General features: G+C 36.6%; 1 protein-coding gene across 1 annotated transcript; it reads left to right on the plus strand.

Annotated features, from left to right (window-relative positions):
- Positions 1-1670: 1670 nt before the first annotated feature.
- LOC134367993 (lanC-like protein 3) lies at positions 1671-16347 on the plus strand. Its single transcript, XM_063084624.1, has 4 exons — positions 1671-1770; positions 7905-8114; positions 9202-9409; positions 16188-16347. The coding sequence occupies exons 1-4, from the start codon at positions 1671-1673 to the stop codon at positions 16345-16347; spliced, it is 678 nt and encodes a 225-aa protein (XP_062940694.1).
- The last annotated feature ends 2101 nt before the right edge of the window (positions 16348-18448 follow it).

Below are 18448 nucleotides of genomic sequence, written 5' to 3' on the forward strand. Positions count from 1 at the left end.
ACCTAAGCTGTCTAAGATCTTGTGTTTCTTAGAACAACATAGAGCTGTCACTAGCTGCATATGCGTCTAGAGAGGTAGAAGTATACTCTGTGTAAATTTTGTCCCAAGTGATGGACCCGCAAGGCTTTTTAAAACTTTCATTGTGCCGTTTTACGTTAGAAATAGGTATCACAGGAAGTCCCCTAGCCATCTGTCCGCTTGCCTGTGGGCTGACAGTCCATGGCACCCAAGAGGGCCTTCCTCTGCTGCCTGCTGGCCTTTCTCAGATGGTTGGTCACAGGCTACCCAGCGACTTCAACAACAGTTCAGAGGACCTGGGTTTCAGATCCCAGGTCGCCGCTCTCTTGTCATGTGATCTTTGGCATTCATCTATTCCCTCTGAGCAGAGGTTTCCTCGTGTGTAAAAGGGTAGTAAGAATCCCTTCATCTCTGGGTTTTCCCAGAGATGAAGGCCACGTGTGCTGTAAACTGCTGCTTTGCATGGCACGTGGCCCACGGTAGAACTTCATCCGTAGCTGCGTCGATCTCCTCCCCTAATACCAGCTGCTCAGGTGCCCGAACCCAAGGCTCAGGTGGGCCTGGTGCTCAGGCGATGGCCCAGTGCCCGGGCTCACCCCGTGCCGAGCCTTGTGGGGAGGCGGTTGAGTGCCATGCAGAGGAAGAAGATGGGGGTGCATGAAGCAAGCACTCCCAACTCTGGGTTCCTCTCTGCTCCTTCTGCTGGCCACATACTCTCTCACTGCCCCTTCCCACCATCTGTCTAAGCAAAAGAATCTTGCTTGGCCTCTGGCTGATTCACAGGAGAGGCCCCAGAAGGAAGGAAATAACGTCTGGGGTGTGCTCAGGGCTCTTTGGGAGATGTGTTCCTCTAAACCCAAAATGCCTTTCGTGCCACATGATACGCATTGAACCTCGTATTTACAGACACCCACCAGATGCCCACCACCCCATAAATGTGTGTTTCCTCACAGAGGGCCACGGAACAACCCTAGCCTTAGCAAAGCTCATGTCTTCCTCTTCTATACCTGGGAGTAGCACACAGGTCACTCCCGGCAAACACATTTGGAGAGTCACCCTCAGCTGATCACATAACAGTGACAGCATCACCTCCTCCCCTCCCTGAAGTGAAACATCTTTGTGTCCAAGACATGGGCTTCTCGCATTCCATTGTCTTTAAGTCAACAGTGAGTACTTCTAGGCTGAGTGATGCCAGAGAATTAATCGGTATACTCAGATCTTGACGTGGTAGGTAAATAGCTGTCTGATGCTTCCAAAGTGTATTTTGCAAATGGCCGTGGCTTGATGTCGAACCAAACATAATCTCCTGGATACTTCACCAGCAGGCACATCTGAGGGATTCATTGAAGGCAAGAGAAGCCATAGTTGGTGGGTTAACCATGCCGGGTTAGTGGTGCTGTGTTGCCAGGTGGTCACCTTACATTCCATGAGGCAGTCGCCTTCAACGGGCAGTGTGAGTCGTGGAAGAAGCCACGTTTCCCGGGCTCTTTCAGGCTCTTCGCTTGATGCCTGAGTTGGCATTTGCAGGTTGAGCTCGAACGAGTCCCCGTTGGCCAGCTCTCTGCACAGCCGTGGGCGTGGGAGGATCGGCAGGGAGATCCTGACATCCCTTTACGCTCATGCTCAGCAGAGCTTGGGACTTCACGGCAAACATGGGGGCCAAGACCAGCGTAGCAGCAGCCTCCCCTAGCACCCGCCACACCCCTTTCCCTGGAGAACTGGAGCTTCCACTTGAGGGATACTCAGCTGGAAGTGAGTGGCTGGAGGCTGCAGCCAGGTTAGTGGAGGACCCAACCTGAAGTGAAATCGTGCTGGGATAGCCAGTCTAGGGAGGAGCCAATGCGTATTCCGTGAACTAAGAGTACACCCAGGTGTGAAGAGGATGAGTGAAGGGGATGGGGGTGATTGCAGCCTAGAGTAGGACATTGAAAGAAGTGCAAGGTGAAGCCTGCTTCGGTCCTAGGATGAAATATTGTAAGAAATGCCAGTGTGGAATGTGAAGCCAGCCAAGGCATTACACATCTGCAATCTCTTCTTTTCAAAAGAACCTTTTTAGACAGTGCCTTTTTGAAGGGCAGGAGCCATGTTTGGCATTTATTTTATATCACTCAGGGCCAGGACTGGCTACATAATTTGGGGGGCTCGGTGCAAAATAAAAGAGCAGGCCCTTTTTAGAAAAATTATTAAGAACTTCAAGATGGCAACAACAGAGCATTAAACACAGCATGGTACCCTTTTAAGGGTTGTTGACTGTGGGCCTGCACAGGAGGCATGCCCATGAAGCTGGCTTTTCCTAAGGCTGTGCATACAGTATCAATGACCACTTTCAAATGAATGGATGTAGTCAATGAATGAATGTGAATTTTAAAAGGTTAAATTCTTTTAAAATCATTCTTTAGTTTGTGGAAGATACTTTGTTCCTGAAACTGAAGGAGGACGATGCTATAGATAACTGTTTTCAGTGTTTGACTGGAAAACTTTGGCTGAGCAAAGAGCCTGTTGCTATGTAAGTGTTAATTACAGGGAGTTTTAAAGGATAACTTTTAAAAGAGGAACAAATCATGACTCTCATACAAATATAAAATGAACCTATGTCAAACATTTTAGCTCATTAATATTTTTATTTTAATTTATCAATACACAATGTAGTTGATTTTTGTGTCCATTTACCAATTCCTCTTTTTGCTCACCCTCTCCTCCCTCCCCCACCATTAACATCATATATGTTCACTTATTTTAACAAGTTCAAGGAATTGTTGTGATTGTTCTGTCTTCTTTTTTTCCCCTCCCATTTATTTGTATGTAGAACTATTTAATTATTTTTATTAGCTCCCACAGATAAGTGAGAACAAGCAGTATTTCTCTTTCTGTGCCTGGCTTATTTCACTTAATATAACTTTCTCTAAGTCCATGCATGTTGCTGTGAATAGTAGTATTTCTGGTTTTTTTTTTTTTTTCTTCTTCTTCATAGCAGAGTAGTATTCCATTGTGTAGATATACCACATTTTCCTTATCCACTCATATGATTATGGGCACTTTGGCTGGTTCCAACTCTTGGCTATTGTAAATAGCACTGCAATAAACATGGGAGTACAGGTATCCCTTCCACATGATGATTTCCATTCCTCTGGGTATATACCCAGCAGTGGAATAGCTGGGTCATATGTTAGATCCATCTGTAATTGTTTGAGGAAACTCCATACCATTTCCAAAAAGGCTGCGCCATTTTGCAGTCCCACCAATAGTGTAGGAAGTTTCCTTTTTCTCCGCATTCTTGCTAGCACTTGTAATTCTCAGTCTTTGGGTTATTAGCCATCCTAACTGGAGTGAGATGGTATCTCAAAGTGGTTTTGATTTTCATTTGCCAAATGCTTAGTGATGTTGAGCATTTTTTCACGTGTCCATTGGCCATTCATATATCTTCCTTTGAGAAATGCCTATTCAGTTCCTTTGCCCAATTTTTAATTGGGTTACTTGTATTTTTGCTGTTAAGAGTTCCTTGTATGTTCTGGTTATTAACTCTTTGTCAGATGTATATTTTGCAAATATTTTCTCCCACACTGTAGGTTGTCTTTTCTCTCTGTTAATTGTTTCTTTTGCTGCACAGAAGCTTTTTAGTTTGATATAAACCCATTTGTTTATTTTTCTTTTGGTTGCCTGTGCTTTTGGGGTCATATTCATAAAGACTATACCCAATCCTACTTCTGGGAGTGTTTCACCCTATGTTTTCTTTAAGGAGTTTTATTGCTTCAGAATGTACATTTAATTCTTTAATCCATTTTGAGTTGATTTTGGTATATGGTGAGAGGCACAGGTCTAGTTTCTTTCTCCTACATATGAATGTCCAATTTTCCCAGCACCATTTACTGAAGATGCAATCTGTTCTCCAGTGTGTAGTCTTAGTACCATTGTGAAAGATCAGATGGCTGTAGGTGCTTGGGTTGATTTCTAGATTCTCTATTCTGTTCCACTGGTCTGTGTATCTGTTTTATGCCAGTACCATACTGTTGTGGTTACTATAGCTTTGTAGTATAGTTTAAAGTCAGGTAGGGTTATGCCTCCAGCTTTTTTTTTTTTTTTTTTCCCTCAGGATTGCTTTGGCCATTTGTGGCCTTTTGTTCTTACATGTGAATGTTAGGATTGTTTTTTCCAATTCTGAGAAAAATGTCATTGCAATTTTGATGGGGATTGCATTGAATCTGTAGATTATTTTGGGTAGTATGGATATTTTCACAATGTTAATTCTTCCAATCCAAGAGCATGGGATATCTTTCCATCTTCTTATGTCCTCTTTAATTTCTCTGAACAGTGATTTACAGTTCTCATCATAAACATTTTTCACACCCTTGATTAAATTTATTCCTAGGTATTTTATTTGTTTGGTGACCACTGTAAATGGGCTAGCTTTCTTGATTTCTCTTTCTGCTACTTCATTGTTTCAGTATAGAAATGCTACTCATTTTTTCATGTTAATTTTGTATCCTGCAACTTTGCTGAAATGATTTATCTCTAAGAGCTTTCTTGTAGAGTCTTTAGGCTGTTCTGTATATAGGATCATATCATCTGCAAACAAGGACAGTTTGACTTCATCTTTTCCAATCTGGATGCCCTTTATTTCTTTCTCTTCTCTGATTACTCTGGCTAGTACTTCCAACACTATGTTGAATAGGAGTGATGAGAGTGGGCATCCTTGTCTTATTCCTGTTCTTAAGAGAAAAGCTTTCACCTTCTCCCCCATTCAGGATGATATTGGCAGTAGGTTTGTCACACATGGCTTTTATTGTGTTGGGATACTTTCCTTCTATATACTTTTTATAGAGAGTCTTTATCATGAATGAATGTTTAATTTTGTCAAATGCTTTTTCAGTGTCTATAGAGATGATCATTTGATTTTTGTCTTTGATTTTATTGATGTGGTATGTCACATCTATTGGTTTGCATATGTTGAACCAACCTTGCATCCATGGGATGAATTCCACTTGATCATGGTGTATAATTTTTTGTATGTGTTGTTGTATTCTATTAGCTAGTATTTTATTGAGGATTTTGGCATCTGCATTTATCAAAGATATTGGCCTGTAGTGTTTCTTTTGTTGTTGTTGTTTCTTTGTCTGGTTTTGGTATCAGGGTGATATTTGCCTCATAGAAAGAGTTTGGGAGAATGGCCTCTGTTTCAATTTTTTGGAATAGTTTGCAGAGAATTGGTACTAATTCTTCTTTAAAGTTTTGGTAGAATTCTGCAGTGAAGTCATCCGGTCCTGGGCTTTTCTTTGTTTGGAGACTGATGATAACAGCTTGAATCTCTTTGATTGTTACCGGTCTGTTCAGATTTTCTATGTCTTCTGGGCTCAGTCTTGGTAGTTTGTGTGTGTCCAATAATTAATCCATTTCCTCTAGGTTTTCAAATTTGTTGGTGTATAGTTGTTTATAGTAGTCTCTAATGATTTATTATATTTCAGAAGTATCTGTTGTAATATCACCTTTTCCATTTCTAACTTTTGTTATTTGCGTCTTTTCTTTTCATTTTTTAGTTAGCCTTGCTAATGGTTTGTCAATTTTATTTATCTTTTCAGAAAACCAACTTTTTGTTTCATTCATCAGTTGTATCATCTTTTGGGATTCTATTTCATTTAGTTCTGCTCTGATTTAATTATTTCTTTTCATCTACTAACTTTGAGTTTGGGTTGTTCTTTTTTTTCTAATTCTTCAACATAAAGCATGAGGATGTTTACTTGCATTATTTCCATTCTCCTGAAGTAAGTATGTAATGTGATAAATTTCCCCCTTAGTACTGCTTTTGCAGTATCCAACAGGTTTTGGTATGATGTGTCATTATTTTCATTATTTTCAACACATTTTTTGATTTCATGCTTAATTTCTTCTTGGACCCATATATCACTAAGTAGAATGTTGTTTAACTTCCATGTATTTGTATAGTTTCCAGACTTTGTTTGTTATTGATTTCCAGTTTAATCCATTGTGGTCTGAAAAAATACACAGAATAATTCCAATGTTTTTTAATTTGTTGAGACTTGATTTGTGACCTAATGTGGTCTGTCCTGAAGAATGTTCCATGTGCTGATGAAAAGAATGAATATTCTTAGGTTTTTGGATGAAATGTTCTATAGATAATTTGCTAAGTGCAATTGGTCTTAAGTATTGTTTAGGTCTTGTGTTTTTCTGTCGATTGTCTGCCTAGATGATCTGTCCAATGTTCAGAGTGGTGTGTTCAGGTCCCCTACTATTATGGTATCAGTGTCTATCTCTTTCTTTAGGTCTGATAGTGTTTGCTTTATAAATCTGGCTGCTCGGGTGTTGGGTGCATATATATTTATGATTGTTATTTCTTCTTGTTGCATAGATCCTTTTATCATTATGTAGTAGCCTTCTTTATCTCTTTTTACGGTTTTTGTTTTAAAGTCTATTTTATCTGTTATAAGAATAGCTACTCCAGCTCTTTTTTTGTTTCTATTTGCTTGGTTATCTTTTTCTTTCCTTTCACTCTTAGTCTATGTGTGTCTTTACTGGTGAGTTGAGCCTTGAAAGCAGCATATTTTTGGGTCCTTCCTTTAATCCAGTCAGTCGGTCTGTGTCTTTTGAGTGGGGAGTTCAGTCTTTTTACATTAAGAGTTATTATTGAAAGGTGTTGATTTACTCCTGGCATTTTATTGATTTTGTTTGGATGTTTTAAATATATTTTGTTCCTTACCGTTTGTCTTAAGTGTTTGTTGGTTTCTTGGGATGGTTGATAAACTTCTTTTTCTCTTTGTTGTTAGCATTTTTATTCTACTGGTGGGTTTTGTTCTTTCTTGAGTATTCATGGTAGTGATGGTTGTTTTTCAGGTACCAGACCTAGTACTCCCTTCAGAATTTCTTGTAAGGCTGGTTGTGTGTGTAGTAGTCAACTCCCACAGTTTTTGTTTGTCTGAGAAATATATTATTTGACCTTCATTTCAGAAGGATAGCCTTGCTGGGTAAAGAATTCTTGGGTGGCAGTTTTTGTCTTTTAGTATTTTGAATATATCATCCCATTCTCTTGTGGCTTTTAGAGTTTCCAGTGAAAAGTCTGATGTTAGTCTAATAGGGGCTCCCTTATAGGTGACTTGACACTTCTCTCATGCTTCTTTTTAAGATTCTCTCTTTCTCTTTGAAGTTTGCCAGTTTGACTATGACATGTCTTGGAGAGGACCTTTGTGGGTTGAATATGTTTGGGGATCTTTGAGCCTCCTGATTATGAAGATCTGTATCTCTCCTGTACCTGGGAAGTTTTCTGCTATTATTTTATTGAATATGTTTTCAATGCCATTTCCTTTTTCTTCCCCTTCTGGAATATCCATGATTTGGATATTTGAGTGCTTAAGGTTGTCTGTTATCTCTCTTAGATTTTCTTCCATTTTTAAAATTCTTTTTTCTTTTCTTTTTTTCTTTTTTTGTTTGTCTGCCTATGTTATTTTGAACCAGCCATCTTCAAGGTCAGAAATTCTCTCCTCTGCTTGTTCTAGCCTGCTAGTTAAACTCTCTGTTGTGTTTTTTATTTCATTGAATGAATCCTTCAGCTACACAAGCTCTGCTATGTTCTTTTTCAGGGCATTGATTTCTTTGTACATTTCCTCTTTCAGCTCCTATATACTTTTTCTCATTTTGTTGTGCTGTCTAACTGAGTCTTCTTGTATCTCATTCAGTTTCCTTAGAATTGTTGCTTGAAATTCCTTGTCAGTCATTTCAAGGACTTCCTATTCTATAGGATCTAGAACTTTAGAGTTATTATGATCCTTTTGCAGTGTCATAATTTCTTGGTTTTTCATATTCCCAGTATCTCTCCACTGGTGTTTATTCTTTGTGGCGAAGGGTTTCATGATTCACTTGTTCCACCCTGGTATCTGCAGCAGTGGCAGGGAGTTTTGCTGTCACCCAGCTGCCTGTCGCTGCCTCAGGGCCTGGGTGTTGTCACTTCAAGCCTCTTGGGGGCAGGGACTCACCTAGCCTGGATCCTGAAGGGGCTTACATGTTGGAGCTGGTGCCTCGGAGCCTGAGAGTCATCAGTTCTAGCTCATTAATTAATGAGGGGACCAGAAGAGTGTTACAACTGGTCCAAGGTAAAATATAAAGAGCAGATACATTTATATAGGTTATTAGGAATGCCGAAATGAATGAAATGAAATGCAAAACTGTCTTCTTCCACAAAGGCAGAGCAAAGTCAGTTTAGCCTCTACCAGACAGAATGTGACTTTCTAGGGACAGGGATTATTTACATTACTATCAGTTTTCTACCAGGTAATTTCTAACTCTACAGAACTGTAAAATAGCCTAGTCAAAGCAATGAAAGGTGAGATAATTCTGATGAATAAGCTAGTCAACATACCACATTTCAGTTTTTCCCAGTTTTTACACAGGAGAAAGGTAGGCTATGAAGGAGAGAAAGTGAGCTTGTATTACTAATCTCCTCCCTGAATATGAACAGCTGGAACTTGCGGAAAATTGTTTCTATTAATAGCTATGCCTTCTCTTTGTTTCTGTTCCTGCCTTTGTAATTGATACTAGTTTTGTTGACAAGTTTTAAAGGAATATATTTTTTCCTTGGAAGAAACAAGTTGGAAAGGACTCACTTCACAGCTGGAGTAGAAGTCTTGGCAAGGTTGTTTGGGAACACTGTTGTTCTGGGAAAGACTCCCAGTTTTGCTCTTCAGAAAAGGTATATAGTTATGAGTACTTAAGCATTACAAATTCTGAACCTCTGTTGGGGAATGGGTTAGCTGTATAAACATTTAGTCATTCTAAATAGCCTTATATGTACAACACTTACCAGAGTATGCATCATTAAATATTAACCCATTTGTAAAATAAATTATGGGTTTTATCAATCTGTGTACTTATTTCAATTAAAATGTTGCTCTTTCTCTAGAGGCCAACCCTATAATACAGTTAAAACAAACTAAATCCCACAGGGAAGATAAGACTCCCCGCCTTGCAGAACATTCTATATAGCCTTACTACTCAAAGTGTGGTCCCCAGAAGGGTGCTCATTATAAGTGCAGTATCTCAGGCCCCACCTCAGATCTACCATATTAAAATCTGTGTTCTACCAATACTCAGGTGATTCCTGAGCATTTTATAGTTCGAGAAGTTCTTCTTTATAGTATTAAGCCCTGAAAGTCACCTCTAATGTCTTTGATGTTTTCACAGGAATTGCCTATCTGTTTGCCAAAGCTTATCTGGTTTCCAAGAAACCACCATACCTGGACACATGCATCCGGTGTGGGGAACGCATGTGGCAAAAGGGCCTGCTGAAGAAGGGGCTAGGGATTTGCCATGGTGTAGTTGGCAGTGCCTATGTCTTCTTGCTGCTGTACTGGCTCACGGGAAACTCTAAATACATCTACCAAACACAAAGGTCAGCTGTTCTTCATTTTGTTTTTTTCCAAAATTTTAATCTAATTAATGTTGTGAATTGATATAGTCACATGGTTTTTAAAAGTGCAAAAAAGAACACATCCCCTGTGCCCTTTAGCCATGTAATTGACTTCCCTGGAGACAATCAGCATTACCAGTTTCCTGGTTATCTTCCCAGAAATACTCTGCACATACAAGGGTACTACAAAAAACTTTATTGAAAAATGGAATTAAAAGATAATACAAATCTTTCCATGAAATTTTTGAAGTACCCTCACATATGTATATATGTATGTGTGTATATGTATATTTTCATAGGCTCTTACTATTTTGTATGTATAACAGTACTATGCATACTGTTTTCAGCATATAATTTTAAAATTATTTTTAATTGGCACATATTAGTTGTGCATATTTATGGGGTACAGAGTGATATTTTGATACATGTATATAATGTGTGATGATCAAATCATGGTAATTAGCATCACCTCAAAAATTTATCATTTCTTTGTGCTGAGATCATTCAAAATCCTCTCTTCTAGTTATTTGAAAATATGCAATAAATTGTTTGTAATTATGGTCACCTAACCATACTATAGAATACTAGAACTTATTCTTCCTATGGAGCTGTAAGTTTGTATCCATTGATCAACCTCTCCACTACCCCACTACCCCACACCTCCTCTACTCACTACTTTTCCCCACCTCTAGTAACCACACTTCTGCTTTCTAATCTATGAGCTCAATTTTTTAGTTTCACATGAGTGAAAACATGCAGTATTTTCATTCTGTGCCTGACTCATTTCACTTAACATGTCTTCTAGTCTCATCCATGTTGCCATGAATGACAGGATTTCATTACTTTTCTATGGCTGAGTAGTATTCCACTGTGTATATATACTACATTTTTTTATAAATCCATTCATCTATTGATGGACACTTAGGTTAAACCTATATCTTGGCTATTGTGAGTAGTGATTGAAGCTTACAATTTTAAATGAACAATTTTTAAGGGACATTCTTCATTTCAATTTGTATAGATCTATGTCATTGTTATAAATGTCTATATATTTATTCACTATGTGTATACTGCAATTAATTTAACCAATCTTTAAATAATGGACACTTGATATATGTGCAGTCTTTACTAATACAAAGAGAATTGCCCCAAATATCCAATATGTACATTTCTGATCGCTTGCATAAATGTTTTTGTCAGAGAAATTTTAGAACTGAAATTATTAGGTCCACAGATATTTCTTGGTCTATAACTAGCTTGTCTTTATCCTTGCCTATTATTTTCTGATTGTGATGTTTATATTAAGAATTGAAACTCTTTGTCAATTTATGCTATAAATAATTTCCTACTTTGCCATTTTTCTTTCAACTTTGTTCATAGTCTTTTGAAGTTTTGAGTATTTTTCTTGTCAAAGTTGTCAACCTTTCCTTTAAGATTTCTAGGTTTTGTGTTAATGCTAAAAAGACCTTTCCCACTCCAACATTACAAAAAGATCAATTTACATTGATATTAGTACCTTAATGATTTTATTTTAACATTCAAATTTTTGATTCATCTAAAAATGTACTTTTTTAAATGGTGTCAGATGGGTATCTATCTTTGTTTACTGAAAAAATGAAAAAAATGTAATAGCATCTATTGACTACCCCCATGATTTGAAATTCCAATTTTATTGTAAACTGGATTTATATAAATATATGAGTTTGTTTCTGGACTTTCTTCTGTTCCATTTATCTAGTTATATATTTCATTATTCATTTATTTCTAACTTTTCTTAGTTATTCTCTCTCAATTATTCTTCCAGTTGTATGTTAGAAGCAATTTGTCAAATTTTTAAAATATCCTATGGAAATTTGATTGGAATTTCATTGAATTTACAGGTTCCTGAGAATTATAATCTTTGTGAGTTTTTCTATTCAGGAACATAGTATACATTTAAGGTTTTAAAAATGTCATTTAGTAAAGTTTTGATCTTATGAAGAAGGTCTTGTATGTTTCTTATTAATTTTATCCCTAGTTATTCATGTTTTCAGGTTTATTGTAAGTGGAATTTTTTCTTCCATTATATTTCCAGGTTGTTTATCACTGGTATTTATGAAGGCTCTTTGAAACATGCAGTTTATTAATTCTAAGATGTACTTCTTCATATAAATCTTATAAGTATCTTAGTTTTCATAAATATCATAATATGTCCAGCACCTTAATGAACTCCATTACTGTTTCTATTAGTTTTTCATTAGATTCCATTGGATTTTTTAAATAAACACACATGATCTGCAAATAATTATGATTCTCTTACTTCCTTCCTCATATGTATACTTTTTTTGTTGTTTCCTATTGCATGAGTCCTCTATGCGTGCATCCCCAAAGTGTTCAGTAGTAAGAGGAATAGTAAACATTCTTGGTTTTATGATTATTTTATTAAGAATGCTTTTATGTTTTGCCATCATCTTTTATATTAGCTTCTTATAATGTATATTATGTCAGATTGCGACAGTCCTCTGTTCAAGGTAATTCAATGGCTTCCCATGTGACTCAAAGTAAATGCCAAAGTCTCTTCTATGAATGAGTGTCCTACAAGACCTAGCTTCCTATTATCTCTCTGATCTCATCCCCTACTCTTCTTCCTCCTGGTTCTCTCTACCACAATGGGCTTCTTTGTAATTCTACCAGTGTGCCAGGTAACTTTCACCTTAAGGCCTTTGAAGTTTTGGTTCTTTCACCTATAATGCTCACTTTCTACATATATCTCTTAGCTCCCCATTTCATTCACACCTTTACTCAAAAGTCATTTTCTCAGAAAGGCCTTGCCAAGCCAACTTATCTAATATTCAATATTTAAAAGAAACCATAAAAAATCTTCTATGATATTTGCATGTACGCACTGACGGAGAAATGCTAACATATGTAAGTCCTCTATTTGAAGCTCTATTGTTTAGGAATCCTGTTAATATATTTGATTCATGGCTCCATAATCTGTTTAGGTGGAAGCCTGACCTGTTGTTGCCCAAATGTAGCAAAAGAAAGTCATTTTGGATTTTATCCAGGCCAATGGGATTTTACCTTTGAGATAAATTTCATCAGAGGTTCTCATGCCCTAGAAAGTCTATTAGAAAACATTGGAACAACCCCTCTATTTTCTGACAGGCCAGTCCTAGCTTACAGAGTCTTGGTTATAGGATTCTAGAGTCCAGGTCCCCTTGGACAATTTAAATTTCACACTAAGAGGCAGAAGACTAAAAATGTACAGATATCTAAGTATTGTTTGGGCATTGCATTTCATTGCTTAGAGTACTAAAATTTCCACTTCATTATTATTTAAAGTTAAAAAATGATATGGCCCAAATTGGGTAGGCTTCCTTAATTTTGGCAGTTCCTGAAACAGTAATGTCAAACAGTATGTACCTCCATGGAACAAAAATCACTTGGTCACTACCTATTATTCTTTTAACAGACAGTTGGAATTTATGGCTGCAGAAAAATATTTGATTCCCTTTTCATTTTCTTCTATGAGTATTCAGTTATTCAGGTTTTCTACCTGTTTTATTTAGGTAGTGAATATATTTCTTTAAAACTATCTAGTCTGTATGGATTTTCAAATTTTTGACAAAGAGCTCTAATAGTATAGTTCTGTAATATTTTTAATTTCCCATATCTGTGGTCACATGCCTTTCTCATTCCTAATGCTTTTCCTTCTTGTTTAGATGCACTAGCATTTTTTTTCTATCTGTTCATCCTTTCAAGGAACTGGCTTTGGTATTGTTTATTAATGATTTTTGTTTTTCTCTTTTGATACCTAATTTATTTTCTGACTTCATTTTGTTATTTTCTAGAGTTAAAGAAATGCTTAATTACAAAACCTTTTATCTTTCTATTAAAAATAATAATAACTCAGAGATCTATCAATTTTCCTCAGCATTCAGTTTTGGTCGTAATCAAAAGGGTTTGATCTGTACTATTCTCAGTGTCTTTGATTCTTTTTAGTTCTTTACCATTTTGACTTTCATTTTGATGGAGATTTTTTTTAGAAAAGTACATTTGTTAGTTTGATTTTTGCACCATTGGGCAGATTTTTTAAACAGTCATTTTCTCTTTAATATTAACATTTTTCAGAAATGATAACACACAGTAAAGGTCAGAATACAAGGAAACTGCTGCTCTCGTACATTATTGGTACTATTGGAAATTGCTGTGTATTTGTTGGGAAAATGGAACAATTTGGTCAGGCTCCCTGTGCCTCAGAGCCGGTTCAGGGTAGTTCAGTAAACATTGCGTTTGTAGGTAGAGTAACTGAGCCTGCAAGGCAGCACTGCTTTGGCTGGTGTTTTACTGCCTCGGGCACCTGCCCTGCATGGCCATGTTTTTCCAGACCTGCAGCTTCCGAGGACTGTGTGGCTGGTTACCTAGCTCAGAGACCTGGCTGTGTGGGGTCTGGTGACCCAGCCTGGTGTGTGAAGGGTTTGTGAACCAGTCTGTGAATGGGCTTGAGTGGTCTGGGAGCTCGAGAACAAGCCCTAGCTCAACCATCAGCCCAGTCAGTGCAGGATTACCGGCAGGTAAAAGAGCCGTGACAACTAGTGTGGTCACCTAGCTTAATGATTGGCATCACAAATGGGATTAAGAGCTAGACAGCTGGTGCTGTGAGCAGGATACGCAACATCAGCCTTAGCCTTAGCCTGACAGTAGCCAGACAGTATTTTTTAGAAATTATTTTGGACAGCACAAAAATATTTATCATATTTTTTAAGTAAAAAAAAAATGCATGACACCAGATTGTATACATTTTAATAATATATAATAATGTAATAAATCAGTCAATGCTTATAGGAAAAAAGGTCAGAAAAAGAACAAGCAAAATTAACTGTGGTTTTCTTTCATAGTATGGTAGAATGGTTTTCTCTGTTTTGCAAATATTCTATCATGATATGCTTATGTGGAAAAATATTTTCCATTTATCAAATGGTTGCTATATGCTCAAAGCTTAATATGTAGTATCATTAATCTTTACAGATAATCTTATGCAAATCTGCAATGTCACCATTTTAAAGTCAAATGAAAAAATTTGCTAAAAGTCATGTAACATGAAATTATCAAATTTGGTATCTCAACTCAAAGCCCTTCCTTTTTCTATTATGCCAGCAGTTCTTTATCTAGGGTTCATGAAATTGAGAAAAAGATTACATCTCAAACTGAAATATAGCATTTTCTTCAATTCTGAATATAGGTAAAAAAAACTACAATATAAAATAATTTTTTTTAAAAGTCACAGAAGTATTACCAATAGCTCTGACTCTGCAACCGATAAAAGTCATATTCTCATGTCATATTACTCTTGTTGCAAACGTTGTGAAATATATTTTACTCCTATCAGTATTTTAAAATGTCAGTAATTAGAACCACTACTAGTTCTTGTTATTTATTGTTTATTAAGAATATATGTGCTATTGTATTACAAATTTGGTTTTAAAAAATTTGCTAACTGTGCTTTATATAAGTAATTTCCTTCAGAATCTTGTGTATGTTATTCTATGCATTTGAACACTTTTTCTGAGAAGCAGTCTAGACTACCAAATGACACATAGCACTAGAAAGGTTAATGACCCCACTGCCCCCGCCGAATGTGTAGGTGCTGACTTCATTACATGATTACAAATTTTGAATTAACTGGTAAGATGCATCATTATTCTACTATTTAAAATTTAAAATTCCTTTTAAAAATTGTTGCATATTCAGAAAAACAGTTGACAGAAAAATTATACTAAAAAGAATTGCAATCTGTTTCCTGCTGATTTAAGTTTCCATCATAATTCCCAGAGCCCTAAAGAGAACAAATAAGTAAATACTCTTCATAGGATACCCTATGTAGTAGCAATATCTAAATTTACAGCAGTATCAGCCCTCGAGCCTTACCAAGCTATAAGCTCCAGCCTCTGAATTGGTGATTATTTTGTTGTTGATGGGAATTAGTAGAGCAAATTGGTATAAAGATGAGGTAGGTGATAGCACTTTAAAAGTTGTAAACTACTAGAAAAATGTTATTCATTGTAAATAATAAGATTTGTGGCAAATGTAGGGTAAAGAAAATAGGTCTTTCATAGATAATTTAGAGACCTGTGAGTTATTTTTAAGATTGATGTCTTAAAAATAATCTTATAGCTGAGTTTGCTATTTGATGTTATGATTATTGCTTTTTTTATGACTTATTGCTATTTTTTATTGCATAAAACTCATTGCTTTCCTTTTCCCATTCATCTTATTTTTTGTTTGCCTAAAGCACAAATTATATAAGATCTTGTCCATTTATTTTCAGTCTCTGTTCCCTCTGTCACCTGTAAATAAAACCTAGCTCAGAAATGATATATCTATAGAAATATAGCATATTTACTTTTTAAAAAGCAACAGTCATATATCAATTTTCTTCTATTCAAGATAAATAGAAGTAGGGCAATTTATCTGTCTTTTTTATGTTTAATTATTGGATGACAGAAGGAATGAAATCCTCAGAAAATACCCAAACTGCTTTGCTTTGCAAACTCTGAAAATAGTTGGTTTTGCTTGCCAGCACAATTTGCTGTGAAACATTCACACTTACATAACATATCCTCACTTTTTTTTTTTTCTTACAGAGAAAAAGGTTTTCTTTAAAAGAGAAAATAATGCTAAAACTTTGATTTAGCAGAAGAGGAAGAAGCAACCCCAAGGCCAATAATATGAAAACACTCATGCTAAAACTGTTCATATTTTCTTCTTTTTCTCATAGGTTTGCTCAATTCTTATTTACTGAGGAATTCAAGACTGGTTCTCGGGTCCTTGAAAGTATATACAGCTTGTACGAAGGCTTCTCCGGGACGGTGTGCTTTCTCATTGATCTGCTACAGCCCAAACAGGCTGAATTCCCTCTCTTCAGCGTCTTTGTTTAGAAGGATCCATCTTCCACTGTGGCCCTGCAGAAGTCCCCTAAGATTTCCTGAGCCTATCTAAGGCAGTTTCCACATAAGCCACATTCAATGGTATCACAACCAGGAGCCTTAACATTGCCACCAGAAGGAAGACAGCAGGCAGGAGAAGGCAACGTGATACCAGACTTGAGAGAGAAACTGCAAAATAAAGACACCCCAACTCACCTAAGAACAGTAGAGATTTAATATTTCAGGGAATAGATTTGAAACCAGAGATAAGAAAAAAAAAAAAGAAATGATCACTTTTTCATTTATGACATAGAAAACAAAACTGAAATGAGAACTATAGCAATAAAATGCTAATACCTTCACAGTCAGAGAGAGAATTTGACCATTCGTGGGTGCCCTCCAACTCTAAATTCAGAAATAAAGACAATCAAAAACTAATGTAGTTGCCCAGCCAAAAACTGCTAGGAGGGATAAAGTGTCAGGATGAAGTGTCAGATTGCTGCAGGACATAAAGGAAACTCTTGGTTGTCCTATGCTTTTATTGATTGAAATTCATGATTTTTACTGAATGGAGATAGATAGTTGCATATCAATGCTTTTTTAAATCATTACCCTTAGTTTAAACACTGAAATTCAAAGTTTCCTTAGGCCTTAGAACATCTCTTTTCCTGTTCACGTTTTCTTTCCTAAGCTCAATTAGAATAGTAAAATTCATAGGCTAGCAAATACTGTAGCAAATGTTGTTGTCAAGTGTTTCTCTAAATTTGAAGTGTGAGTTATGTATTTTCTATTGTTAGTAATTTTTAAAATGCTTTTATGTACGTAATCCCTATGAGGCTATTAGCCGAACTGTAAAATATACTCTTGGTAAAAGTCTTTCATCTTAAAGATCATGGTAACCAGTACAAAGGCATGCCATTTCTGCCTGTGATGGAATACTGTCTTCCCTGGGGCAGGCAGACACAGGCTGAGAAAGGCAACAGTGATTGTGGAAAGAATGCTGCTCCATTTCATATAATTACATTAAAAGATGAGTTAGCTCCCTGGCTGCTCACCTAACCTTCCTAGACACAGGGTCCACTAGAAATTGGTACAATACTCATTGAACCAGGTTGTCATATCAAACTCAACCCTGCTATGTATATAGACATAGAAGCTGTGAAACTGCTTTAAGTAAACAGTAGTTTGCAGAACACTGTAGGAGAATCTGTCACTTCAATACGTGGAACGTTAGTTTACCTGTTCCTAGAATTTGGTCACTTGGCAATTTCATATATCAGACTAACGAGGAAATTGTGTACTGCATAAGATTTAATTATTTTAAGTCATACATATTTGGATAAATATGTGTGTATCTATATGTACTTGTGTGTATAGTGTGTGTGCATGCATGTGTATTCTACATCTATCCCAACGTAAACCCAAACACTTATTCAGTAGTTCCTAACTTGAATGATAGTTGGACTCAGAGAGGAGTTACTCTGTTGCCTAAAAATATTTGTGTGTGTGTTGGTATGTGTATATGCATGCACGTGTGTGTGTGTGTGTGTGTGTGTGTGTGCGTGTGCGTGTGCACTAATTTTTTGGAAGAGAGGACCTGTAGCATTCATAAGATTCTCAAAGAATCTAACCAAAGAAAGGTAAGAATCATCTTTGTGTATTTTATGACTGTGTGTGTTTGCACTTATCAAAATAAACTAGGATAAAATAATGTTGAAGAACATTCACCTTTTTAGCTTATTGTTCCATTTTCACATCCTCAGATATAAGCATATAAAATTAGCCTCAGTTGTTCATCTATGAAATGCTCAGTTTGGAGTAGTACCATACAGATAGCAGCTTTCAGATGACTTCCAAACTTGGGTTCCAGAACTTCTGTCATGAATAAGCCAGCATTCTACAAAATGGTCTTTTGAAATGATGGTGATGCTTTTCATCATCTCATTTTAAGTTCATTTCATTTGGTCCCTAGAGGCTGAAGATAAAAACCATCCAATATACAGAACTTTATGGAACACATGCTTTTTTCATCATCCAGCAACCCCTCAAAATGTGTTTGGTAATTGCTCCAAAGTTTCACAGATAGGAAGGGACAGAACAGGATTCAAACTCA

Source organism: Cynocephalus volans, chromosome X (assembly GCF_027409185.1).
Source record: "Cynocephalus volans isolate mCynVol1 chromosome X, mCynVol1.pri, whole genome shotgun sequence".
NCBI lineage: Eukaryota > Metazoa > Chordata > Mammalia > Dermoptera > Cynocephalidae > Cynocephalus > Cynocephalus volans.

What these genes read in the sequence shown, in the direction of transcription:
- LOC134367993 (XM_063084624.1), top strand. Translation starts at nt 1,671, where the DNA reads ATGGGGGCCAAGACCAGCGTAGCAGCAGCCTCCCCTAGCACCCGCCAC. An exon ending in TGAGGGATACTCAGCTGGAA is followed by an intron (nt 1,771 to 7,904) that starts GTGAGTGGCTGG and finishes TGGTATCTGCAG; the next exon opens with CAGTGGCAGGGAGTTTTGCT. An exon ending in TACATCTACCAAACACAAAG is followed by an intron (nt 9,410 to 16,187) that starts GTCAGCTGTTCT and finishes TTTTTCTCATAG; the next exon opens with GTTTGCTCAATTCTTATTTA.